At 43.0% G+C, this 26,462-nt stretch overlaps 1 protein-coding gene across 8 annotated transcripts in view; it reads left to right on the top strand.

Annotated features, from left to right (window-relative positions):
• Positions 1-21,266, top strand: part of LOC135112741 (lanC-like protein 2) — a 180,617-nt gene extending 159,351 nt beyond the window's left edge. For 2 of the 8 annotated variants that reach the window (XM_064027508.1, XM_064027507.1), the window contains 8 exons: positions 14,961-15,060; positions 15,768-15,947; positions 16,267-16,415; positions 17,091-17,199; positions 17,819-17,998; positions 18,633-18,815; positions 19,309-19,446; positions 19,956-21,266. In XM_064027508.1, coding sequence (XP_063883578.1) covers positions 14,961-15,060; positions 15,768-15,947; positions 16,267-16,415; positions 17,091-17,199; positions 17,819-17,998; positions 18,633-18,815; positions 19,309-19,446; positions 19,956-20,147 — 1,231 coding nt within the window. In that variant the 3' untranslated portion in view covers positions 20,148-21,266. Of the gene's footprint in view, positions 1-11,773; positions 11,861-13,328; positions 13,489-14,664; positions 14,764-14,960; positions 15,061-15,767; positions 15,948-16,266; positions 16,416-17,090; positions 17,200-17,818; positions 17,999-18,632; positions 18,816-19,308; positions 19,447-19,955 lie in introns of those variants that run through there. The other 6 variants (XM_064027512.1, XM_064027510.1, XM_064027511.1 and 3 more) reach the window with 6 other exon arrangements.
• The last annotated feature ends 5,196 nt before the right edge of the window (positions 21,267-26,462 follow it).

The raw sequence follows: 26,462 nt of genomic DNA on the forward strand, positions 1-26,462 counted from the left end.
GGAGGAGGAGGAGGAGGAGGAGGAGGAGGAGGAGGAGGAGGAGGAGGAGGAGGAGGAGGAGGAGACATAGGGAAGAGAAAAGAAGGTTAAGAGGGAATCACTGGAGGGACAAAAGGAGGAAACGGATGAAAGAAGACTTAGAGAGAGAGAGAGAGAGAGAGAGAGAGAGAGAGAGAGAGAGAGAGAGAGAGAGAGAGAGAGAGAGAGAGAGAGAGATGCAACCGTGAGCATTAAAAAGAGAAAAGCGGAATCTAGTGCAGCCTAATCTAATTCTCTTAACTCTCTCTCTCTCTCTCTCTCTCTCTCTCTCTCTCTCTCTCTCTCTCTCTCTCTCTCTCTCTCTCTCTCTCTCTCTGGTTGCCTTTTTTATTTCTGAAATATGTATTTGTATTTTTTTCCCTTTTAAAATGTGAAAGTTTTAGTGTATGATGATTGCAATCTCTCTCTCTCTCTCTCTCTCTCTCTCTCTCTCTCTCTCTCTCTCTCTCTCTCTCTCTCTCTCTCTCTCTCTCTCTCTCTCTCTCTCTCTCTCTCTCTCTCTCTCTCTCTCTCTCTCTCTCTCTCTCTCTCTCTCTGAATGTGTGTGTGTGTGTGTGTGTGTGTGGCATTCAATCACTGGTTCATTAAAGCAAGTAAAATTCAATATTCTGAGCACCATATCTGCAACACGTATGCGCTGCACCTCTACTACACTCGTCAGGCTGCGACCGTGAGAACTCGAGCCATCATGTCTGTCATCCTTGGAAATGGTCCTCAGCGTATCAAAAATAGCCGGGCATAGTCTCTGGATGGCGATGCACAGCTCAGTACAGCTCAACTAGACTTGACAAAGGTTATCTGCGCAGAATACAACCAACCAACGATGAAATTTGACCCAGGCTTAAGTCGGCGTCACGGATTCCAGCAACTTCCTCACGTCGCTGGAAAATATTGCTGTCTGACTCTTCCTTCATGGTCCTGAGGATGTTCTTCAAGAGCTTCAGGAGCTGCTGTGCGTCCACCTTCAGGAGTTCAGTATTCGCGTTTGTCCGACCATTACCGAAGTCAACCAGGCACACGGAAACGCCTCTCTTGCCTTCACCGCCGCCTGGGGAACTGACCAGGATGTTAGAGCCGTGCAGGTCTCCGTGGGTGACGCCCCGGGCATGCATTTGCGACAGGATGGTACAAAGCTTGCCCACAGCCGCCAGGCACACCCGCACCTCGCCCCGCTGCCTCAGCACTGTCATGGCGATCCCCGGACACCTGCTCATGACAAGGGCATGTGGTGGGGTGTCAGTCAAGCCATACAGCCTGGGCACTCCCTCCACCCCCGCCAGCGCTCCCCCAGCACCCGGGCCTCCTCCAGAGGGACGCGTTTCCCCGCAATGGGTTTGGGTATGAGCTGCTTCAGAGCCACTGGTACCCTTTCCCCGCCAGGCAAGCAAAGGGTGGCGCTGTGTACGGTGGCGTAATGACCTCGTCCTAGCAATGCCTCGCGCTCCACCTGCCACCACTCAACCTTGGGCGCCTCCCAGTCCTCCGGGAGCCCCGCGGCGGGATGCTCTTTGTCATTCATATTCCCGGTAATGGTTGGACTCGTGCACTTACGAACTTCTCTGTTTCTATTTTCTTTTTTACGCTTCCACACACACACACACACACACACACACACACACACACACACACACACACACACACACACACACACACACACACACACACACACACACACACAAACACTCACTCACTCACTCACTCACTCACTCACACACTCACTCACTCACTCACTCACTCACTCACTCACTCACTCACTCACTCACTCACTCACTCACTCACTCACTCTCTCTCTCTCTCTCTCTCTCTCTCTCTCTCTCTCTCTCTCTCTCTCTCTCTCTCTCTCTCTCTCTCTCTCTCTCTCTCTCTCTCTCTCTCTCTCTCTCTCTCATTAGCGGTATGAGGCTTTCCATTAATATATTTCCGTCATGAAGTTGATCAAATGGAAGTCTTCATTCAGCCCTATTCTGTCAGTTTTCATTAAGAGATCCAACTTAAGAAAATTATAATTATAAAAAAAATATCGTCCCGTCTATCTTATATTTCCTCCTCCTCCTCCTCCTCCTCCTCCTCCTCCTCCTCCTCCTCCTCCTCCTCCTCCTCCTCCTTCCGTATCCTGTTTCTAGTTAGTAGTACTTTCCATATAGCCTTGTAAGGGCCTAAAGATCAGTTGCTGCTTGGTTTTTCCTTTGTTATTCTCCTTATTTCTCATCTCTTCCTTCATTTCTTCTTTCTCTTTCGTCTCCTCTCACCTACTTTTCCTGCACTTTCTATTTTCCCTTTCATTCACTCCCCTCTCCTCATTCTCTCCCTCCTCTTTTACTTCTTTCCATTCTCTCACTTCCACTTTCTCCTCTTCCTCATCCTTTACCTATATTCCTCTTTCTTCTCTCACCGTTTTTTCTTCCACCTTCATCCCTTTTTTCTTCCTTGTTTACCCTTCACATGTTCTTCATCCTTCCCTATCCATCTATCATAACTTTTCTTCAGTTTTCTACCTATTAACTGCATTTTTTCTGCATGCCTCCCTCGTGATCGTAGTTTTAATTATCATCATCATTAATTTTCAGCCTGAGTGAATGATATAGTGTTTGAGAGAGAGAGAGAGAGAGAGAGAGAGAGAGAGAGAGAGAGAGAGAGAGAGAGAGAGAGAGAGAGAGAGAGAGAGAGAGAGAAAGGGCGGGATGCAGTTTTCCAGTCTGTCTCTGGAGTAATGACGTAATGCTCTTGTTATCTCGTCGTTAATTATGTAAACAACGCTCATTAGCTTGTGAAATTCCAGCGAAGAGCAATTAATGACACGTTGTTTTCGTCTCGTAATGGGAATTTTTTTTTTTTTTTTTTGCGTAAGAGGGTCACTGGGCAAAGAAAATCGGAAAAAAAAAAAAAAAAAAAATATATATATATATATATATATATATATATATATATATATATATATATATATATATATATATATATATATATATATATATATATATATATATATATATATATATATATATATATATATATCCTACTTAAGCGCCAGTCCCAGAGGAGACCAAGAGAATCATCGAAAATTGAAACCTCCATCTAGAAAGAGTTCAAGTCATAGGAAGGAGGAAATAAAGAAACAGGCAGGGAGTTGCACAGTTTACCAGAGAAAGGGATGAATGATTAAGAATACTGGTTAACTCTTGCATTTGAGAGGTGGATAGCGAGGCTGCGGGAGGAGGGGAGGCATGCAGTTAGCAAGATCAGAAGAGCAGTTAGCATGAAAATAGTGATAGAAGATAGCAAGAGATGCAACATTGCAGCGATGAGAAAGAGGTTGAAGACAGTTAGTTAGAGGAGCGGAGTTGATAAGACGAAAAGCTTTTGATTCTGCCCTGTCTAAAATAGCAGTATGAGTGGAACCCCCCTAGACATGTGAAGCATACTCCATACATGGGCAGATGAGGCTCCTGTATAGAGTTAGCAGCTGGGGGGGGGATTACAAAAACTGGCGGAGACTACTCAGAACGCCTAACTGTTTTTGCTAGAGATGAGATGTGAAGTTTCCAATTTAGATTATGAATAAAGGACAGACCGAGGATGTTCAGTGTAGAAGAGGGGGACAATTGAATGTCATTGAAGAAGAGGGGATAGATGTCTGGAAGGTTGTGTCGAGTTGATAGATAGAGGAATCGAGTTTTTGAGACATTGAACAATACGAAGTTTGCTCTGCCCCAATTAGAAATTTTGAAGAGATCAAAAGTCAGGCGTTCTGTGGATTTCCTGCTTGAAATGTTTACTTCTTGAAGGGTTGGACGTCTATGAAAAGACGTGGAAAAGTGCAGGATGGTATCGTCAGCGTAGGAGTGGATAGGACAAGAAGTTTGGTTCTGAAGATCATTGATGTATAATAGGAAGAGAGTGGGTGACAGGACAGAATTCTGAGGAACACCACTGTTTATAGATTTAGGAGAAGAACAGTGACCATTTACCACAGCAGCAATAGAACGGTCAGAAAGGAAACTTGAGATGAAGTTACAGAGAAAAGAGTAGGAACCGTAGGAGGGTAGTTTGGAGATCAAAGCTTTGTGCCAGACTCTGTCAGAAGCTTTTGATATGTCTAAGCAAAAGTTTCACCAAAATCTCTAAAAGAGGATGACCAAGACTCAGTAAGGAAAGCCAGATCACCTGTAGAGCGGCCTTGACAGAATACACACTGGCGATCAGGTAGAAGGTTGTGAAGTGATAGATGTTTCAGAATCTTCCTGTTGAGGATAGATTCAAAACTTTAAGTAGGCAAGAAATTAAAGCAATAGGACGGTAGTTTAAGGGATTAAAATGGTCTCCGTTTTTAGGAACAGGCTGAATGTAGGCAAACTTCCAGCAAGAAGGAAAGGTAGATGTTGACAGACAGAGTTGAAAGAGTTTGACTAGGCAAGGTGCAAGCACGGAGGCGCAGTTTCGAAAACAATAGAAGGGACCCCATCAGGTCCTTAAGAGGGTTTAGGCCAGCGAGGGCATGGAGAACATCATTGCGAAGGATTTTAATGGGTGGCATGAAGTAGTCAGAGGGTGAAGGAGAGAGAGGAACAAGCCCTGAATTATCTAAAGAAGAGTTTTTAGCAAAGGTTTGAGCGAAGAGCTCAGCTTTAGAGATAGATGTGATAGCAGTGGTGCCATCTGGTTGAAATAAAGGGGGGAAAAAAAGAAGCAAAGTAATTGGAGATGTTTTTGGCTAGTTGCCAGAAGTCATGAGGGGAGTTAGATCTTGAAAGATTTTGACACTTTTTATTAATAAAGGAGTTTTTGGCTAGTTGGAGAACAGACTTGGCATGGTTCCGGGCAAAAATATAAATGTGACTAGTGTAATGAAGAGATCACATTCGTTAAGTATCTCAGTCATTTAGGACAAAAGAAACGTTGAGTAGGTGGCTTTCTTATCGTTTTATGAGTGAATTGGTTATTAGCGAAGACTCGTATTCTGAAACGCTTTGCTCTCTCACCACGACTGTTTTCAAAGGCCACAGAGAAGATTAGTATAGTTTTCAAGACTTTTTCCCGTTAATGATATAGAAATCTTGTCAATCTGGCACCGCAACCATAAAAACACATTTAAAAATCAGTGTCACTTCAACTGGAGTCTTTTTAAATTATTCGGGATGCAGGCAGAAGCATTTCAGAATATGGTCCTAATATTTTATTTAATTAGTTAGTACCAACAGCACCAGCAGCAGGTGGTCTTTTTAAAACACTTCTGCCACCACCATCATCACCGTCATAAGGCCCACGTCCCTACGAGCGCAATCTCAAGCAACAACAACAACAACAGCAACCACCATCACCATCTTCATCTTCTCCATTCTCCTGAAGCTTCAAACTTCACCATTACATCTTGCACCACGAAATAAATGAAATCTGATGCTGATAAACTTAGAATATAAAGCGCGTCAGAGCCATATATAGATCAGAAAACTGTCAGTCGACTATTGTAGTAGAGCTGGTCAGACTTCATCTAGTCTATGCAGTGCAGTTCTGGTTCCTATATTACAAAAAGGATATAGGTCTGTTAGAATCAGTACAAAGGAGAATGACATAAAAAGATACAGGGGATGAGGGGTATTCCTTACGAAAAGAGACTGAAGCTATTAAATTTACATTCCTTAGAGAGACGTATGTTAAGAGGGGACTCGATAGAAGTCTTTAATTGGTATAGGGGTTATAACAAAAGCAAAATTCTCAGGATCAGTAATCAGGATAGAACAAGAAATAACAGGTTCAAGCTTGAAAAATTTTGGTTAAAGAAAGAGACAGGAAGGAATTGGGTCTCAAGTAGAGTGGTTAATGAATGGAACGGATTCAGTAATTAGGTTGTTAGTGCTGAGTCATCAGGGAGCTTTAAAAGAAGTTTAGACAAATTTATGGATGGGGACGATAGGTGGAAATAGGTAGGTAAGTGTCATACAGGGACGGGCTTCTTGAAGCTTCCCTTATTTTCTTATGTTCATATGTAGAACCTGAGAAAAAAGTTAATTACAGCAGTGCGGCTCAGGCTGGGCTAAGGGTATTTCTGGGAAGTTAGTAAAGCCCCTGGTGTCTGCTGTGCATTCCATCGCACTAGCATGTGCTTCTTCCAAACAGTGACCTTATTCTTGATTTTTATTCTTGATTCTTATATTTGAATCCCTCCTTCCTTCCGTGGGCAGCCTTCAGGCTCGGGGCGGGCTGAGTGTGGAAAAGTAGAATGGTAATGAAAAGTCTGGCTGTGTGAGTGGGTGAGTGAGAAAATGAGTGAATGAAGCAAGAGGTGAAGAAGGGAGTCAAGAACGGAGTGAGAGTGCAAATGTGAGGTGAGTGAGTGAATTAGGGAACCAGCGAAGAAACGAATGCTGTCGTAAGTGAGGAAGTAGAGAGAGAGAGAGAGAGAGAGAGAGAGAGAGAGAGAGAGAGAGAGAGAGAGAGAGAGAGAGAGAGAGAGAGAGAGAGAGAGAGAGATTGTTTTGTTTATTGTTGATATTATATGGAATGGCAACCAAAACTGCCACTAAACGGGAGAATAGAAGGAAGAAGACCTCTGGGACGGCCAAGATACAGAAGGAATGACAATATCATGAATAAGGTGACCAGAGTTCTGCTTTTAGGCGGGATAGTCCCGCTTTTTCAACGTCTGTCGCGCTTGTAGCAACATGTCTCACTTTTTTTTAATGTTTGTCCCGCTTTTTCGTGATCGTCCCACTTCAGATGCAAAACTGATATCCTATCAAACTTTACTATTTCATTAGCTGTTCATGAACTTTGTGGTGTACTCGCCCTGTACCATCGTGTACACGTGTGTGTGTGTGTGTGTGTGTGTGTGTGTGTGTGTGTGTGTGTGTGTGTGTGTGTGTGTGCCCTGGCTCTCATCGATTCCAGCAAGTTATCAGTAAGTGTTATGCGTTGACTGTATCTAAAAATCACTTAAAATGTTTAAATTTTATTTCTTTCTAACTCCCTCAAATACGTAATGCAGGCAAGCTGAAGTCATTCCCCTAAATAAATCATTGGCATTGTGGGAGACACTCAGTTAACGCATGGCACTCAGAGATACAAGGTCCCCTCCTTTCACCTCACTGGTGAACCGAATTTGTCACACGCGTCAACCAAACTCATTTATCATGTACTGATGACGATTTATTAGTCAACACAAAATTATTTATTCAGATATGATCGTCCACTTCCAGCCCCTCACACCATCTAGCAAGAGGCCATCGTTAACAAGCGAACACTACGCACCAGACACTGCCATCAGAGGGGTCCTGAAGGGGGGATAAGGGCTCCTTCCCTGACAGTGTTTGGTGAATTGTGTGCAGTGGTTCATCAAAATTCCGCGTTGAGGACTTGGCTGTAAAGGAGAAAACACTTGCTCTCCACCATACCCAAGACAATGCCACGCGAGGGACCTCTTTTGGGGTGAAGAGTGCGCCTTCCATGGCAATGTCTGGCGAGTTGTCAACATTTTCTTTCAGTGTGAGGGGCTGGAGGGTTGCACCGCCACTGTCCCCACACTCTGGGATAGCTCTTTAAGGGGAGAAAGGATTCGTCCCTGCCAAGAAAAACGTACTTCAACATCGCTTCATTATCCTTAGATTTGCTTCGTTATGGCGACATCCGCTTTGTTATCGTGAAACTCGCTTCGTTATGGCGATTCCTGCTTCGTTATCGTGAAATCCGCTTCGTTATGGCGATTCCTGCTTCGTTATTGTGAAATCCGCTTCGTTATCGTAAAATCTGCTTCATTATGGCGACACTGGCATCGTTATCGTTTATTTATTTATTCATTTATTTATTTACTCATTTATATCAATACCAATATTGGTAGTTGTAGAGTTAGGAAAAGAGAAGGCAATGAAATATTAGAAATTGGAATGTGTGACAGTGAGAGTGATGGCAGTACATACAGTCTGGGGGAGTTAGGAAGGGAAGTTTATGGTGGAATGGAGAAGTATAGAGGTATGCATATGTAATGTGAATGCAGCGGATGTCCTGCTTTTAGCTCTAAAAAATCTGGTTACATTAATCGTGAAGGATCTGGAAGACATCTTGGAGAATGAAGCACAGTGGCAGGAATAGACCAGGGACAGACGTCAGTGGCGAGGCGTGGTGGTGGTCATGGGTCACGCGGTCTGAGAACCAGTGGAGTAAAGAGTATTATACAGAATATATATATATATATATATATATATATATATATATATATATATATATATATATATATATATATATATATATATATATATATATATATATATATTTTTTTTTTTTTTTTTTTTTACGGCCCTCGTACCCGCCTCGCCAACCGCTAATCTCTCCAACCAACCATCGGTTTCTAATACCGCCTTGACCACACCGAAGCGGTATCATAAAGGCGAAGCTTTGGAAACACGTCTCGACTCACCTCCACACCACCTCAGTCTCTCTCGCTTCTCGCAGTTGAATCTATTCTCCCTCCTGCTGCCTGGATTCGGTAACATCGTCGTGAGTTAGAAGACGTGACGAACACGAACACTCAACACGTACACTCACACTCTTCATTACGTACACGCCTGAGCTACTTATGTTTATGTTGTATTTTGGGTATATAATTGTTTTCCTTTATTGCTTATTATCTGGTACGTGTTACATTAACTTTGTTGCTTATTAACTTTGTTACCATAACTTATTGCGCATTAACTTGTGCATGTTTCGTCAACTTTGATTTCCCTTGTTGCACAATAACTTGTACATGTTATGTTAACTGTACTACAACATACGTAATTGAACCCAAGCTTGATCACTGTGTCCCAGATAAGTTGCACGCGGTATGTCCGCTTCAGATGGATATTTTTTAGTTTAATAACGATTATCTTTTAAATTTATTTCATACTTTCACTCCCTTATGCTACAAGAAAGGGTATAACACACCCCTAGTCAACCAACTTCTACCCGTGCTTGTAACATATATTGAGGGGCCTGTCCGGGAGGATTTTTATGAACTGGTATGGCATTTGTATGTTAACGTAACTGCTAGTTAAGTAATCATTGTTTCTGACTTAAGGTTTATTTTCAGGCGTACATACCCACTGAAATATTTACACTTGTGTGGTAGTTTTGGTGAGCTTTGAGGTTAATATGACCCTTGGATTAGCGTAAAGTGCCACATAAATAACCACATTATTCCCACTCGCTTTCGTTACTTGGTTTATCTCACGAGTATCTGCTGGTGGGTGCACGGTGACTTTGACTTTAAATATTTCACGTGAACTGCATATTCACGTCGGTAGTTGTATCGTTTTCAGCTAGGGATTATTCCGTGGAGTGTAGTTACACTTCCTCAAATATTGCTCTGAGACTCATTCTCACCCATTCGGACCATTGAAGCTCCAAAGCTATTTTTAATTTCCTCACGAGTAACTAGACCAATCTAAACTCAAATAGTACTTTAAGCTAGGCCAGCTCCTGTTTGTTGAGGTACATCATTCGCTGACCTACGGTTAGTTATGTCTGTGAAGGAAAGGCTCATCAGGGGTCGCGCCTCTCTCTCTCTCTCTCTCTCTCTCTCTCTCTCTCTCTCAAAGGTTAACTCGTGTCCAAGGGTGCAAATCCCGTCTTTGCAGTTAATAATCCTCTCGTATCTTATGTCAGGACTTTAACTCAAGTGAAATTTAGGAGATAACTTGTCGTAGAGTTTTTATCAAATCTTTTCACTTTTCTGCTCGAGTACATCAAAATGGCGGAATTCTTAGACCACAGAGTATTTGTAGGAAATCCTTCTGTAGAAGAACTTAAGCCTCCAAAGTAACTAAGAATCAAATAAAATAAATTGCTAGTGCTTTCGAGATTCCATTTCAACACACATTCGAAAAGATGACCATGATACTAATTTCAACTCATCTTGGAGAAGAACCTAGCCCTAGTAAAGGACTAGAGATAGACTAAAGATCCTGATATCCTTTAAGAAATAGAGAAAGTTAAAATGAAAACCTTCCAAATGCAGTTAGAATATGAGAAGGATGAGAAGAAGAAACAAAGACAACATGAGGAGAAACAAGCAGAGAAAGAAAGAGCTCACCAGTTACTCCTGTTGCAAAAACAACCTCCCAATAAGGGTAAGATCACTAAATATTTGCCCCTCTTACCACAATTCTCAGATAAAGATACCGAAAGCTTCTTCAGGGAGTTCGAATCCTCTGGTGAACACTGACTTGCCTCAGGAGGATCGGACATGGCTCCTAAAGCCCAAGCTCGCTGAGAAAGCTTTAACTATCTCGGGAGGTCTAGAAAGTAATACTGATTATGCCTCGGTTAAGAAAGGTATTCAAGCGGAATATTTCATTACTACAGAGGATTATAGACAAAAATACAGGAATCTTAAACTCCAACGCTAGACGTACTTGGAGTTCGCATCAGATAAGTACAGAGCGCTGCAAAAGTGGCTGAAGTCGGCTTTAGTCACCACATATGACCAGGTAGTAGACTTGATCGCCTTAGAGGAATTTAAACGCAAGATCCCGTGGGAGAGAGGAAGGCTGAGTCATTTGTGAAGTCCGGTGCAGGTGCTGTTAACAATGGCAAGTCGGTCGTTATTAGTAACAAGTTCTCTCAAGTGTGTACATTTTGCAAAAAGCCTGGCCACCTCATAAGAGATTGCCCTAATCCCAAGCGTAAAGTAGCAATTAAAAAGGTGCTTTTACCAAACCATTGGCCTCATTTAATACCACGAAAACCGCTCCCTCTAACAGGTTATTTACCCCATTTATCAAAAGGATCAGTCTCCTTTGATGATAAAAGAAAAAAAATGAAATATTCCGTAAATATCATAAGGGTTACTGCTGGAGGCCAGTCACTTGTACTAACATCAGCAGTCTCTTGGATTGAAAAAACTACACTGGTGAAAAGGTGTATTTAAAGGATTTTCATGATCCGTTTCCAATCCCGTTAGCCAGAGTACACCTTGACAGTCTTATAGTGAAGGGAGAAGTGATTGTTGGGGTCAGTAGTGATCAATCTTTGTCCATACCTGATGCTGATTTTTTACTGGCTGAAGACTTGGCCTGTGGTGCAGTCTTTCCACGCCTTGTCATTAAAGACTCACCACTCCCATATAATCCTACAGGGAAACGTGAGAGGGAACAACCTAATTTGTTTCCGGTTTGTGCCATCACCCGAGCACAAGCCGCCCAGAACAATCCCGTTGCTGCTCAGTCTTTGCCCAAACTTCCAAATCCTCCAGCTCAAGTGAACCTAAATCAGTTGTTCACTACTGAAGTTCTCTCAATTGTCTCAGCAATTCAAAAGTTTGAATGCTACCTGCACGCCAGCGTCAAGCCCCTGCAGGTATTCACCGACCACAATCCTCTGACATTCCTACAGCGAAACAAGTTTACCAACCATCGTCTTCTCCGGTGGTCACTTCTCCTCCAGCCTTATGACGTGACCATCCGACACATAAAAGGCTCTGAAAATATCATCGCCGACGCTCTCTCGCGAATCCACCTCTGATGCTGACGAGGGGCTCTCTAATTTTCCTCCCGTCTCCACCGTCACCCAAGGTTTTGTTACCAGGTGTCGATGTTCTCAGGGAGGAGGTATTACGATCCTCGTACCCGCATCGCCAACCACTAATTTCTCCAACCAACCATCGGCTTCTAATACCGTCTTGACCACACCGAAGCGGTATCATAAAGACAAAGCTTTAGAGACGCGTCTCGACTCGCGTCTCGATCGAGCTGACAGAGATGACGATTGACTTTCACCTCCACACCACCTCAGTCTCTCTCGCTTCTCGCAGTTGAATCTATTCTCCCTCCTGCTGCCTGGATTCGGTAACATCGTCGTGAGTTAGAAGACGTGACGAACACTCAACACGTATACTCACACTCTTCATTACGTACACGCCTGAGCTACTTATGTTTATGTTGTATTTTGGGTATATAATTGTTTTCCTTTATTGCTTATTATCTGGTACGTGTTACATTAACTTTGTTGCTTATTAACTTTGTTACCATAACTTATTGCGCATTAACTTGTGCATGTTTCGTAAACTTTGATTTCCCTTATTGCACAATAACTTGTACATGTTATGTTAACTGTACTACAACATACTTAATTGAACCCAAGCTTGATCACTGTGTCCCAGATAAGTTGCACGCGGTATGTCCGCTTGAGGTAGTGGACATTTTTAATTTAATGATTGTTTAATTTCTTTTTTTTTTTTTTCATGTAGGTTTTTTTTTTCATGTAGGAGGGACACTGGCCAAGGACAACAAAAATCCAATAAAGAAATGCCCACTGAAATGCCAGTCCCATAAAAGGGTTCAAAGCGGTAGTCAAAAATTGAAGGATAAGTGTCTTGAAACCTCCTTCTTGAAGGAATTCAAGCCATAGGAAGGTGGGAATACAGAAGTAGGCAGGGAGTTCCAGAGTTTACCAGAGAAAGAGATAAATGATTGAGAATACTGGTCAACTCTTGCGTTAGAGAGGTGGACAGAATAGGGGTGAGAGAAAGAAGAAAGTCTTGTGCAGCGAGGCCGTGGGAGGGGAGGCATGCAGTTAGTAAGATCAGAAGAGCAATTAGCATGAAAATAGCGGTAGAAGACAGCTAGAGATGCAACATTGCGGCGATGAGAAAGAGGCTGAAGACAGTTAGAGGAGAGAAGTTTAATAGACGAAAAGCTTTTGATTCCACCCTGTCTAGAAGAGCAGTATGAGTGGAACCCGCCCCCCCAGACATGTGAAGCATGCTCCATACATGGACGGATAAGGCCCTTGTACACAGTTAGCAGCTGGGGGGGGGGGATGAGAAAAACTGGCGGAGACGTCTCAGAACACCTAACTTCATAGTAACTGTTTTAGCTAGAGATGAGATGTGAAGTTTCCAGTTCAGATTATAAGTAAAGGACAGACCGAGGATGTTTAGTGTAGAGGAGGGGGGCAGTTGAGTGCCATTAAAGAAGAAGGGATAGTTGTCTAGAAGGTTGTGTCAAGTTGATAGATGGAGGAATTGAGTTTTTGAGGCATTGAACAATACCAAGTTTGCTTTGCTCCAATCAGAAATTTTAGAAAGATCAGAAGTCAAGCGTTCTGTGGCTTCATACTCGTTTCAATACCTTATGCTACAAGAAAGGATACAACACGCCTCTAGTCAACGAACTTCTACCCGTGCTCGTGTGTGTATATATGTAATATATATATATATATATATATATATATATATATATATATATATATATATATATATATATATATATATATATATATATATATATATATATATATATATATATATATAAAATATGGAAAAGTAAACCGTTGCGAAAGACCATCACTTGAGAGAAGAGGAGACCACGACCCAGACCAAGACCGAGAACCAGGCTGAGGAGTGGAGTTCTGTCACCTGTCCCAGCGTCAATATTTAACCTGTACTCTGGGGCCCTGTCTTTCCCTGACACGTCCTGGCGTAGGGTGAGCAAGCATCACGGCCTCGTTAGCTCTGTATTCTGTGGTTTATTATTGTGTATCGATCGTTTTAATGAGAGTAGTGGTTAATTGTTTAAAGGGAGGAACAGGTGTTCGGTGCGGGGCCGTTGGCTACTTGGTGTAAGTGGTTTTAGCGTTGCATTTCTTGGGTTTAAATTTTGTTTGTGCTAATTGGTGTTGTCACTGTGCAGGAGTGTTTAGAGGGACAAGTACAGTGTGGGGTACTTGTTTAACAAACATGCCCAGCTCGGGGCTCCCCGCGGTTCTGATTTAGCCTCCCCTCTGTTATTCCTGCAGTTGATTTAATATAAAGCATAATTTTGGAATCGGGGTTTGTAGGGCTAACAATTTCTTGATTCCTGAGTCAACAACTGGGTGTGGTTTGGTCCTGTCAATCTGTAATGGTTTGTTAAAGAATATGCGAATTCCATGTATTTGATGTATTATTTCTTGTATTTTGATGTACAAGGGGGATTTTAAATCGAAATCATGGAATGCCTCTTTTTGTCTACACCACTTCATAGCAAACTTGTCAGAAAGGTGACTGGGCTTGCCTCCCACAGCCTGGAGGTTATAATAGTTAAGCTTAATTTTGGAATACCCTTATTGTTCCAAAGCCTTGACCGAGGCATGGCAGTTAGTTCAGTTCATGTAATGTTAGTGTAACTAGAGGAAGAGGTCCATGATAATGAAACAAGGCATTTGTCAGTTTTTAATGCAACTGTCATTATTAACAGTGAAGTTGTGATTACCAAATCATCCATGAGATAACATAACCTACTTCAGCTTAATGTGACAAACTGGTGAATTTGTAGATTCGGCTTTAGTGCAACTGTACAGATAGATTTTTTTATTTTCCTGTATTTTCATTGCATTTTACATTTTTAAAATGTTCACTAGTGGGATGCTTTTTTTCATTAGTGGTGTGCATTTCTGTGTATTTAATGTACTGCAGTCTTAAATTTCATTTCTTTCATTTCTTGACTTGGCCTTGGGTCTTTCACTAGTTAAAAACCAACTGGGTGAGGATTCTGTGTGAGGCTGCTAAGACTGGTGACACTTTGGATGGGGAGAGTTGTTCCCTAGCATTTGTATAAATGTAACTGATAACTAAATGAGAAATGACAGCTAAAGTTAATGAACATATCCATTACTTCTCAGGGTTTACATTCTTCATGACAGTGACACGGGAAACAGGATGAAATAAGTCGGTGCTGTTGCTGATTGTAAAGATAATTTATTGAATGAAGCATTTGGATGGTAATTTGCTTCTGTTTTCTGATTAGCCTAATGGTCCTGATAAAAGCTGGCATTATCATTGTGCTGAAAAACATTGTTATTTGAAACTTAGTTCTTGTCTTTTCAAGAGGTAAGAGTCTCATTCATGGTTTATTAGTGATTGCAAATATATAGTAGGTGCATAATTTTTAAACATGATTCTTCTTGAACCCCTCCAGGATGAGCTCTTACATTAGTGAAGACCGCCACTTTCACAATGACTTCCCAAAGGACATGACAGAGGATGGCTGCCAGATCTTGGATGCAGACAAGAAAAGAGTATGTTAATGACTGTACTTGTATAGGCAGTAATCCTTCAAGCCTGTTGCTTCTTGCTTCTTCACTCCCCTCCTCACTATTCTCACTGTGTGTATAAGTGATAGTCCTTCATTTATGTTGCATCTCATTCAGTTCCCCTCCTTACTACCACCACTATGCAGGGGTAAGGAAGATGGGTGATTGCAGGCCAATGGGTCATAGGGCTCAGTCACAGTGCTGTGGCTGAACTGGTATTGACCCAAAATACAAAACAAATTTCTTTAGTATCCTTGGTGGCCAGACGCACATTTATGCTGCACTGCTTTTGTTGCTGTGCTCTACCTAATAGTCATATTTGCCTGACATCAGCATTGGTGAGTCTGACAGAGGAGGAAAGGAAAAAGGATAAATGAGATAATATCTTCAAATAATAGAATAATTCTACCTTGTGTTTGGTTACAAGGATGAATATTGTTTTGTTCTTGTGTATGTGAATAGACATTTTCCTCCATTTTTTCCCTCCATTTTTATGTGAGAGGACTCTGGCTTTCAGCCACAAAAAGACCCACAGAAGGTGCCACTCTCCAAAGAGTATAGTCAAAAGGGTTATCCAAAAATTTAAGGGTGAGTGAGTATAGTCAAAATGGTTATCCAAAGTTTGAGAATCGGTGTTCTTGAAACCTCCCTCTTGAAACTGTTGATATTAATAGCTGCTGCTTTCTGTCCAGTTGTCCAAGGATTACCTGGAGCAGTCCCAGAAGAACCTGGAGGTGCTGCTGAAGACCTTTGATGTGGGTGTGGCCAAAGGGGACGGGCGGCATGACTACTCTGTGTACACGGGCACCAGCGGGTACAGCCTCCTCTACCTGCACCTGGCCCAGCGTAGGGGTGACGAGGCCTACCTGAAGGTGAGAGGGCACTGCTGGGATGCCTTAGGTGTGTGATTGTCATATTTTTCTGTAACTCTTTTATGTCTGTGACTCGCATTTATATCATATCTTTGCTACCTGTTGCCTGGGACTCTGCAGAGGAACTATCTATGGTGGGAGAGTTTTTCCTTGCTCCTATCCTGACACTTCATATCTGCACACTCATCCTGTTCTTCCATGTTTGAATATGTGAACACTCTTGTCATTTCATTCTTAATCTAGTTGTAGAGTGAAGAGAGTGTGAGTACAAGAGCAATGTCGTATTTTAAGTATTTGAAAGAGTACAATCACCCGACAGAAAGCCTCAAGCATACTGAAGAATGCCTTGCACAACCTGACTGGGCGGCGTCATTCTTTCATCTGTGGCGACACAGGGCCCCTGGCACTGGCAGCTGTGCTGTGCCACCGGGAGGGTGATGCCAGCATGATGAAGAACTGCATATCACGGTGTGTTGGGAAGGAAGAGGTCTTTGAGGGCTGGGCAGGTTGCAAGTGTGTTGTAGGGTTGTCTTTCCTCAGTGAGTGCATGTGTTCATTGCTGTGTACTTTTTCTTATTTTGTTTGTTCTGTCTCTGAAACATTTATAAGTCTTCAAATTACTTAATGTGTTTGACAGGTTACAATCTCATCACTTCATTATACATAGCCTGGGTGTGTTTGTAGTGTGTCATTGGGTTTTCTTTTCTCAGTGAATGCATGTAATTGCTGTTGAGCATTTTTTTTTATGGAGTTGGTCTGCTTCCAATATGTTTATAACTCCTGAAATTACTTAAATCTTTCAGTGAGTTAGTCTAATCAATTGGTTATAGATAATGAATGAATGGTATTAGTGGAAGAGTTCTGGAGTGAGGAACTGACACTAAGCATGGTTTCCTGGGCAGGTTTCAAGTGTGCTATGGAGTTTTCTTTGCCCTGTGATTATTGCTTGGCATTTTTTTATTGGTGTTTGTTCTGCCTCATGATATGTTTATAACTTATCAAATCACATTTTCAAATCACATTTTCCATTGACTCAAGTTAGTGTTATCACTTGGCTATGCATGGTGAATGGCAGGTATTGGTGGAAGAGTTCTGGAAGGAGAGGCATTAAAAGTGAGTCATGTTATCTTGCTTCTGCTTCAGCATCAAGAACAGGAAGGATTATGTCCTGAACCCCTCCAACGGTCTCCCAGATGAGATGCTGTATGGACGCGCTGGCTACTTGTATGCCCTTCTCCTACTGCAGAAAGAGGTCAGTTGTGAATCATATGCAGTTACAGAAGTGCCTTGGCTTACCACAAACATTGTAGATGAGCAGTTTGTAAGGCATACTTAAATATCAAGTGAAATTTGCTTTAGTGTATGAGCATAGCTTGGGAAGCAAGCCAAAATGAGCCACTGGTTCTCTGCCACACACAATGTGCATCATCCTCTTTCACAGCCTATCTTGTGATCTGTTTTGATTGTTAACACTTCTGAGGTTGTCCATTTCTTGCTTCTGTTTCTTGCACTTTTTTTTTTTCCATTATTACACTGGTTTCTTAGTGCTATTTTTCCGAACTCTATATTAAAACCCTAATACATTTTATAATTTTTCCTGACTCAGCTTTATGTCCATTATAGTCATAGTGCTCTGCTGATCCCTCCATCCTCTTCTAACCTCCTTTGCAATTTCTCTTCCTCATTGATCACTATTACTGACATATGAAGGTTTCTCTTTAACCTCCCTTGTAAAACAGATGACACATATACACCAGGATTCTTTCTTTGACTATAACAACCTTTCCCCTCCCCAGTTTCTTTCTTCCACCTTAACTTTCACTCCCTTTTCCAGGTTCTCCAACACTGACAAACCTCTTTCCCCTCCCCAGATTGGACGCACAGCAGTAGAGGACTCCCTGGTGCGTGCTGTGGTGGCCGCCATCCTGGACTCTGGCCGCTCCATGGCCCAGAGGAGGAAGAGCAAGGTGCCTCTCATGTACCAGTGGCATGAGAAAGACTACCTTGGTGCTGCTCATGGTACTGCTGGTATCCTCTTTATGCTGATGCAGGTGAGACACTGAGGGAAGGTGTGCTTGAAAGAGGGAGAGGGTAGGAAGAGAAGAGTAAGAGTTTGAAAGGAAATGAAAGAAGAAAATAATGAGAATTTGAGGAATGAGAAAAAGGAAAGGGGAGAGAAGTGTCATAAGTAGAATGAGAAAAAGGAAAGGGGAGAGAAGTGAGAGAAGTGTCAGAAGTAGAGTGCTTCAGAGGGAACAATTAAGTATTTTAAATCTTCGTGTCTGTTTCTCTATTTAACACTGTAAGCTGTCTAAAAAAAAAAAAAAAAAAAAAAGCTGGTCAGAAAATGTTCATGTTTACCAATGGTTAAACTGCATTTATCTCAAGCTTAAAGGTGTGTGTGTGTGTGTGTGTCCCAGCATTCTGTCATGAGAACTTCTATCAGTAACTTACCCTTCTATCATGCACAGACAAAATTGACGTCCAATTTTCTATGTCAGGAGTACTTTCTCTTCTGTCAAAGAAAGGGCAAAGAGGGTAAGAAAGTTATGTGAATGAGTGTGAGTGTGAAAGTTGTATGCCTTGTCTTGGCTACTCTACTGTTTTGTGTGAGATAACCATGGTGTATGTATGTATTTTATGCACAGGTGAAGTTCACTTGTTCACTGTTCTGCTCATGCCCAGGCAAAGGAACACTTGACATCAGAAGAGCTTGAGGACTTGGTGAGGCCAACAGTTGACGGCCTTGCAACTCTGGTCTTCAGCTCCGGCAACTTTCCCTCTTCCCTGGGCAACATGCATGACCGTCTGGTGCAGTGGTGTCATGGGGCGCCGGGCTCTGTCTACCTCTTTGGGAAGGCATACCAGGTAATAAAGGGCTGCTTATGTATGGTCTTGCTGACTTAAGAACATCGGAAAACAAGAGAAGCTGCAAGAAGCCTTCAGACTACAAAAACAAGAACAAGAATAACTGCAAGAAGCCTTCAGACCTACAGCTGGCAGTTCCTGTATTTTGAAAGGGTTGTTTATGCAGGGACTTGATGATATTAGAACATTAGGAAACAAGGAAAGCTGCAAAAAGCCGTCAAGCCTGCACGTGGCAGACCCTGTATGAAACATATCTCTCTATTCTCACTTATTATCCTATTCCAGGAATTTGTGTGGTCTTTCAAGGCTCCCAGTGACTTGGCACTAACATTCTTATTACTGAGTCTGCTCCATTCAGCTACCACTCTAATGTGCACCACATGATGGAAATATTATTGTCATATTTTGTAATTGGTTATAGAGAAATTTAAGGAGACCTTTATTTTGATCTGGATTTGATAGCAGTGTTTTATAATGGCTGTTCTTTCTTCAGGTCTTTGGGAACGAGAGTTACTTGGAGGAAGCTAAGAGGGCGGGGGAGTGTGTGTGGGAGCGAGGCATCCTCAAGAAGGGTTATGGGATTTGTCATGGCACTGCTGGCAATGGATATGCACTGCTCTACTTGTATCAGGTGGATTAACTGTAGTTTCATTGAATTCCAGTGTATATATTAACATTTTGGGCTAACTTTTCTACAATTCAGTATGTGCTGGACTCTTAATGGAAATGGTACTTTCTAAAAACTTAAAAATAAAGCTTATTCCAGTGTGGTATTGCTCAGCATGGAAATGTAATGAAAATATTTAATTTCCACCAAGGGAAACTCAGAGGAAGGGCTTTTAATTGGTAAATTTCTTGATACCTGTTGCTGACAAAGCTCAGCCAAATTAGTTAACACTGATAAACCAAGGGAGACTAAATAAAGAGCTTTGTTATTAGTGAATTAGTTAACACTGACAATGCTCAGCATAAACCAAGGTAAAGTAGAGAAAGGGGTTTTTAATCACCAGAATTGTTGACACTGGCAAAGCTCACTATAAACCAAGAAAAACTAGAGAAATAATTTATTTTTTAAATCAACAAATTAGTTAACATTGACAAAGCTCACCACAAACACTCAGCTCCACTGCTTCCCCACAGGTGACCCATGAGCCCAAGTATCTGTACCAGGCTGCCCAGTTTGGCCTGTGGTGCCAAGACTATGGGACACACGGCTGCCGCACCGCTGACCGTCCTCTGTCACTGTTTGAGGGTTTGGCCGGCATGCTGCATTACCTTATTGATCTTGAGGATCCTGAAAATGCTCGCTTCCCAGCCTTTGCTCTGGAGTGAGGTTTACAGAAATGTGCTGCTCATTCTTAGGGGATCATGTAATGGAAGGATGCGAGAAACTTGGAGTGTAGTTTTTATTATTTAGTATTTTTTTCCAGTATTGCCAAAGAAAATTCTAGGAACAGGAAAACAAATGATAGTTTGCTATGTGTTATGGTAGGGTAAAGAAAACTGAGGTGCTTCATGTATTTCTTCTTTATTGTCTCTATATACACACACACACACACACACACACACACACACACACACACACACACACACACACACACACACACACACACACACACACACACACACACACTGAAATGCTGAAAACACTACATACCTGTAATTGATCCCATTTTGTTTAAAGTAGATTTTTCACTTGCCTCGTATTGAGAAATAGCGGCACCTCTTCATTCCAGCGTTGTCATTTATTACTACCGGGACTCCAGATTGAGCCGGAGAATGTACTGTGCGTGTGTCTTCACTACTGATAATTGTTGCCCCAGGGCTGTGATGTAACGAATAGTTGTTGTATCATTTAGAATCTTGGTTTAATTTCCTTTACCAGTCTACTCCATCACACCAAGCCTGTCTTAGTAATTTTGCCACCTGAGTACACACAAAAATGGAAAACACTGTCACTTGGCAATGCTTTCATCTGCTGATTGCCTGGAGTATTCAGGTTGTTTTATTTATTTTTTATCTTTCAGATGTGTGGCAGTTTGACTGAATTATGACCAAAGCTCTTTGTAGGATACCTGACTATTTGTACATGTTTTAATAGGGCACCTATGAAAACCATTTACTGCACAGTTAAACACTGCAATACTTGAGCTGATCATTGAGTGAGCCAGTGTGCCATATTCAGGTGTCCTCATGATGGTGATATTGCTGGGTTTGGCCTGGCCTGATGGGTGATGATCACTTGTATAGGCAGACCAGATGTATTTTCTTTGGCTTGGGATTTGAGTAGTGATTGTAGGGAAAATCCTGAGTAATTTTCACATGTATGTAATGTGTATTAGGAAAAGCATAAGTGGATCCTTTGATGTAACTTAACCGTACAGTGATGATTGTAACAAGAATATTTGTTTAAACCAATGGCTCAGTTTGCGCTAATAAATGTTACTGGTGGTTACCTTCTTGCCCTTGAAATATAAGAGGGAGGGGGGGGTGGAAAAAATGGGGGGGACCTGAGAGCAGCTACAAAAAATGGGTAATGAGATTGTTTAGCTACAAAAATTAATTAGATTGATTATTTAAACTGCAACTTGCACAGAGGCTGCATGTATGCATAGCCCTGGATCAGGCACATTACTACACATACATGGGGCCCCTATGAGCAAGTTGCACCTTAAACTTAGTTGAAGTTAGTCTAACTGCCAGCTGCTTTCAGGTCCTTTCTGGCCAAATTTACCTACCTTCCCCCAATTTTTTTTTTTTTTATGTACTATACAGCAAGTGAATTACTTTTACCAAAGAAAATGTACTTCACAAGTTTTATGATTTTTTGCAACTGCCTCTAGATTCTTATTAATTTGGCAAGTGATATAGCAATTTAATCTGCTGTTCACTGCTGCACAACCTGCCTGGTCTGCTGAGTGGAGGACTTCTGGAGCAGCTGACATAGCTGTAACACTAGAGCAGGGCCACCAAACAACAATGCTGGAGAGAACTACGAGTATCTTAGGACTTAAGGAATGCCAACTAATTTACTCCAAGTAATATATATCCCCAGTTATTTTGTACCTGTGTTGAAATTCATAGTCTCCCATACTTCTCTGAGGGGGCATGTTAATGGTATCACCTAACTAATGATGTGTAGGGGTGCTACGGCTACTGCTTATTACTACTCCATGGTATCTTCCACACTTCCATTCTCTGAGTAAGATAGAAATATTTTAATGCCAAATATATAACGGTAAAATAAATGACATGTTCCAAAAGTCTCCCTATGACAGCGAGCCACAGCTGGTCTCCATTACCTCTTCATTCTCTCATTTCATGCACTAATACTCATTCTCCAGTGTTCTCATAACCTGCTTACTCTGCCCGTCATAACACCATGCTTGGAGGGGCTGAGGAAAAATTCAGTGTACTTGGCAAATCCTACAGCAAATCAAAGGATCTTAGGAACTAAGATTTCCCCATGAGATGGGCCCAGCTCAAGTCTCCAAGTCCTTCCATGCATGCTCTTCACTCCCTCATTCATCCCATACACATCTGCTTATTTCCTTCAAAAATTCGCGCCCTGAGGGGGCAGGGAAGCAAGACCTAGCGATGTGCCCCAGGAAAGTGCGACCCATGATTGTTAAAAATAAAGCCGAAACCATACTGTGTTAATAATAGCATCCTTCTTAGTTAAATCTTCGAGTCTACTAACTGCGTGCATCACGTGAAGATGCATGTTAAATAAAGGGTGATAGTTCAATAACAAATTCTCTCTCTCTCTCTCTCTCTCTTTTATTTAAACATTCGCAATAAATAAGTACATTGATATAATTAGGGTGGACATATTAGTATGACAAACTATCTTAAAGCTACTGTCTACGTATTTACACACTACAGACTATACGTTGCACACTACACTATAAACGTCAATGTCAAGGTGGCTGCTGCTGTAGCCATCTGTGGACGGCAACATTTGCCTGATGTCCACAGCAGTGGTAAAGGCATTCCACAGCCTGACCGTTGTAGCAGTGAAGGCGCGCTGGTGGGTGGTAGAGTAGGACCTTGGGACCTCCAAGAGGGAGTCGTTGCTTAGCACCGTCCTCGTACATCGCTCAGACCTCCGCCAAGTGCAGCACATGCTGGACCTGTGCTTTGTGTAGCACTTTCAGGGCGGCGATTCTCCTATGGTGCTCCAAGCAGTCCAACGCTGGAGCTTCTGCGCCAGTCTGCTGTGTCCGCTGTTGCCATGAGTGGAGTGATCTCTGCTGGTCCCCTTCGTGGATAAGGCGTTCTGCCCGCCTCTGTAGCTTATCCAGCAGGCTGAGGTTACAGCAGGCACTTGACATCCAGGTGAGGGGGGCGTATTCCATGACAGGTCTGACTTGGGCCTTGTACAGAGTCAGCAGGTCATCAGGGAAGAGGTGTTTCACTCGGCGCAGCAGTGTCACCTTAAAGGAGGCATTTCGGGCCACTCCGAGGTGCTTGTCAGAGCGCAGCCGAGAGTTTATCTCCACGCCGAGGATGTCAATGCTGTCCTGTAGAGGAATGACATCTTCCCCGAGCCTTTCACGCAGCTGGTCCGCGTTCTCCCCGGTACGGGGACAAACTTGACTTGCCATCTCCCTCCCCAGGCCATCACGTCGTCCAGCTGTCTTGACAGAGGTTATCAAGTCCTGTACTTCTTCCCTTGAGTAGGATCGAGAGAGAGTACTGTCGTCAGCGTAGGCACAAGTTGGGGGGGAGCCCTGTAGGATGTCATTCAGGTAGATGTTCCAAAGCGTGGGTCCCAGGACTGATCCTTGTGGAACAGAGGCCTGTACTGGGTAGCTGGTAGAGGTATGTCCGTGCACCACCACCCGGAGACTCCTGCCCATAAGGTAGCTGGAGAACAGGTGGAGTAGGTCCCCAGCGATACCTAGCTGCTCGAGCTTCGCAATCAGGCCTCAATGTCGTAGGCTCCAGCTATGTCAAGGGCAATCACCAGGGAGGGATGGCCAATGTCGAGGGCGTCGTGCCAGGCCTTAGAAAGGAGGAAAAGGAAGTCTAAGGTGGAGCGGCCTTTTCTGAAGCCAAACTGCTTAGGCGACAGTAGGTAGTGCTACTCGAGGTAATCGGTGAGCTGCTCGCTTATGACCCTCTCGAAGATCTTACCGAGTACAGAGAGGAGCGAGATTGGCCGGTAGTTACCTGGCTCAGACCGACTTTTTATGCACGGGTGTGACTTGCGCCTCCTTCTACAGTGACGGCCAGAACCCTCGCTGCAAACAGCGAAAAATTTGTGCGAGAGGGCCAGCGAGCTCATCAGCGCACTTTTTGAGATGTGGGGTCATGCCGTCAGGACCAGGGGCCTTCCTGGTGTTGACATCGCTCGGGTGTCTTCTGAGATGGCAACGCCCTCCAGTCTCGAGGCAGTGAGGTTGGGGAGGGCGGGCAGTTGCATGTCTGGCTCTGGAGTTCTCATTTTTTCAGTGAACGGGCGGTCGAGGAGGTCTGCTTTATTTTGGCTGGAGACGGCCATATCCCCGTCAGGCTTCCTAAGGGCGGGGATGCATTCATGAGAGGAGACACCTTACCTCTCCTTTATTAATCCCCACCACTGCATGGCATCATCCTGGTTGGAGGCCAGCTTCTGCCTCCACCTTGCCTTGGCCCACTTTACTGTCTTTGTCATGATCTTGAACATTCTTCTGTGTCGGGCTATGTTACACTGTGTAGGGTGCCTCTTGTACCGCGTCCAGGTTTTGTACTTTTGCTCAGCAGCAATCTTGCACCTGTACCCGAACCAGGGATGGCCCTTTGGGCTGGTTGAGTACATCCTGTGTGGCACGTGTTGCTTGCTGCTGCAGTGTGCAGAGGACAGTAGTGAGGGCGGTGGTCTCTCTCTCTCTCTCTCTCTCATTTAAACATCAATATATACATAAACTACAGGTCTAAAGGATCACAGCCTCGTGCCCTATCTAAAAAACCTGAAATATTACTATATACAGTGATAGAAATTAACATTTACATTTATGATAAAATTATCTACAATGCCCTTCCCCCCCTATCTCTCTCTCTCTCTCTCTCTCTCTCTCTCTCTCTCTCTCTCCCCCCCCCCCCACACACACACACACGTAATATACATCACCGTAAAGCTTCCTCCCTTACATACTGAATCGAATAAAGCGTTTACTACTTTTTAAATCATCGCATTTCATTAACTGCGTAGTGTCACGATCGCCTACTTACCTGAGATCGTACGATCCCGGTTATCTCTCCAAGAAAGTGGACGTTACACTGATACCGGAAAGTTTTAAAGGTCTGGATTTTTAAAGGCTTCGAGTGCCTACCCGACCTATCCGAAATCGTCAGAATTATCTCTTACTCCACCTTTACCTTGACTCAGCACACCTGGAATTACCTCTAATACCAGATTGATGTTGGGGGAGCAGAAAACACGATTATTCTATGTTACAAGCACATATACTAATACTAATAATAATTCACAAACAACATGAGGTAGCACACGTTACTACATGACGTTCTCGTCACTTCCCAATTCACCAGAACCCGTTTACACCTCCACCAGTCACAGAAATATTTCCCCTCAACCGCAGGAATTTACTCAGACGCCACTACCGCGTCCCCAGACAATAATTCCCGTATTTCACCTCCTCAAGCCTCACAAGAGATTACCATTATCACCAAAGATTACCCATAACACCATAATCTCGTCCCTAAAATCACCAATACACCACAACACTAACTTCCAAGGTTAACACCACAACCTCCACTCACAAAATGGCTGCCAGTTTGACCTATGACCCCTTCCAACAGCGTCACCGGCACAACTCAACAACCGAATTTCAGCGGACAAGAGCTCTTGGTACCACAAAAGACTCACTAACCTGATCCTGGATATCAAGGTTATACCGCTACACCACTAATACCTCCACAAACTCACTCCATCACCAATCCACACCAAAATCCTCCCCTGAGAAACGCCACCTTCTTCCCTACTTCACGACCCAAGGCGTTCTGATTTTTCCCCTCCTTGGAATGTGTTGTTGCCCACTCAAGCTCCCCTCGTTTTCAACGTATTTCACCTCAATTGTACTTCCTTCCTTATACGTACAAAGATATAGAGAACTTAAATTATGAAGAGGATAATACTACATGATATAAAATGGGTAAATAAGCCTTACACTACTTATAACAATAATAAGGATAATGCCCGAATGGCAGGTAACCGGAACACGGGGACACTAAGAAAACGTGATCCCATTCAAGGTAAACTCGGCCAATAACATGACAGTAGCAACCAACCCCACCACTAGTTCACCCACCTGAACAAAAGCTTTGATCACACACCTATCACTCGGACAGTAACTTCTGAAAATCCACTGTTATTCACAAGGTTTCGCCTCAATACAGGGCATTTTCACCTGTATAACCTGAAACTAGACCCCGACCAGAACACTCAGTGCCTAATACTTAGCAAGCGATCTGGAAACTTAGAAGCCTCGGCAGGAATCGAAACCGGGACTCACTTGAGAGTAGAGCAAATTACCGATGGAGCAATAAAAATATACTTAATAAAAAGAATATTATTATTTTGTTATTTCTTCTCTTGTATCCCTCCTCCTTTTTCCCTTGTACTCCTCTATGTCTAACTTCCTC

Source organism: Scylla paramamosain, chromosome 24 (genome assembly GCF_035594125.1).
Source record: "Scylla paramamosain isolate STU-SP2022 chromosome 24, ASM3559412v1, whole genome shotgun sequence".
NCBI classification, from domain to species: domain Eukaryota; kingdom Metazoa; phylum Arthropoda; class Malacostraca; order Decapoda; family Portunidae; genus Scylla; species Scylla paramamosain.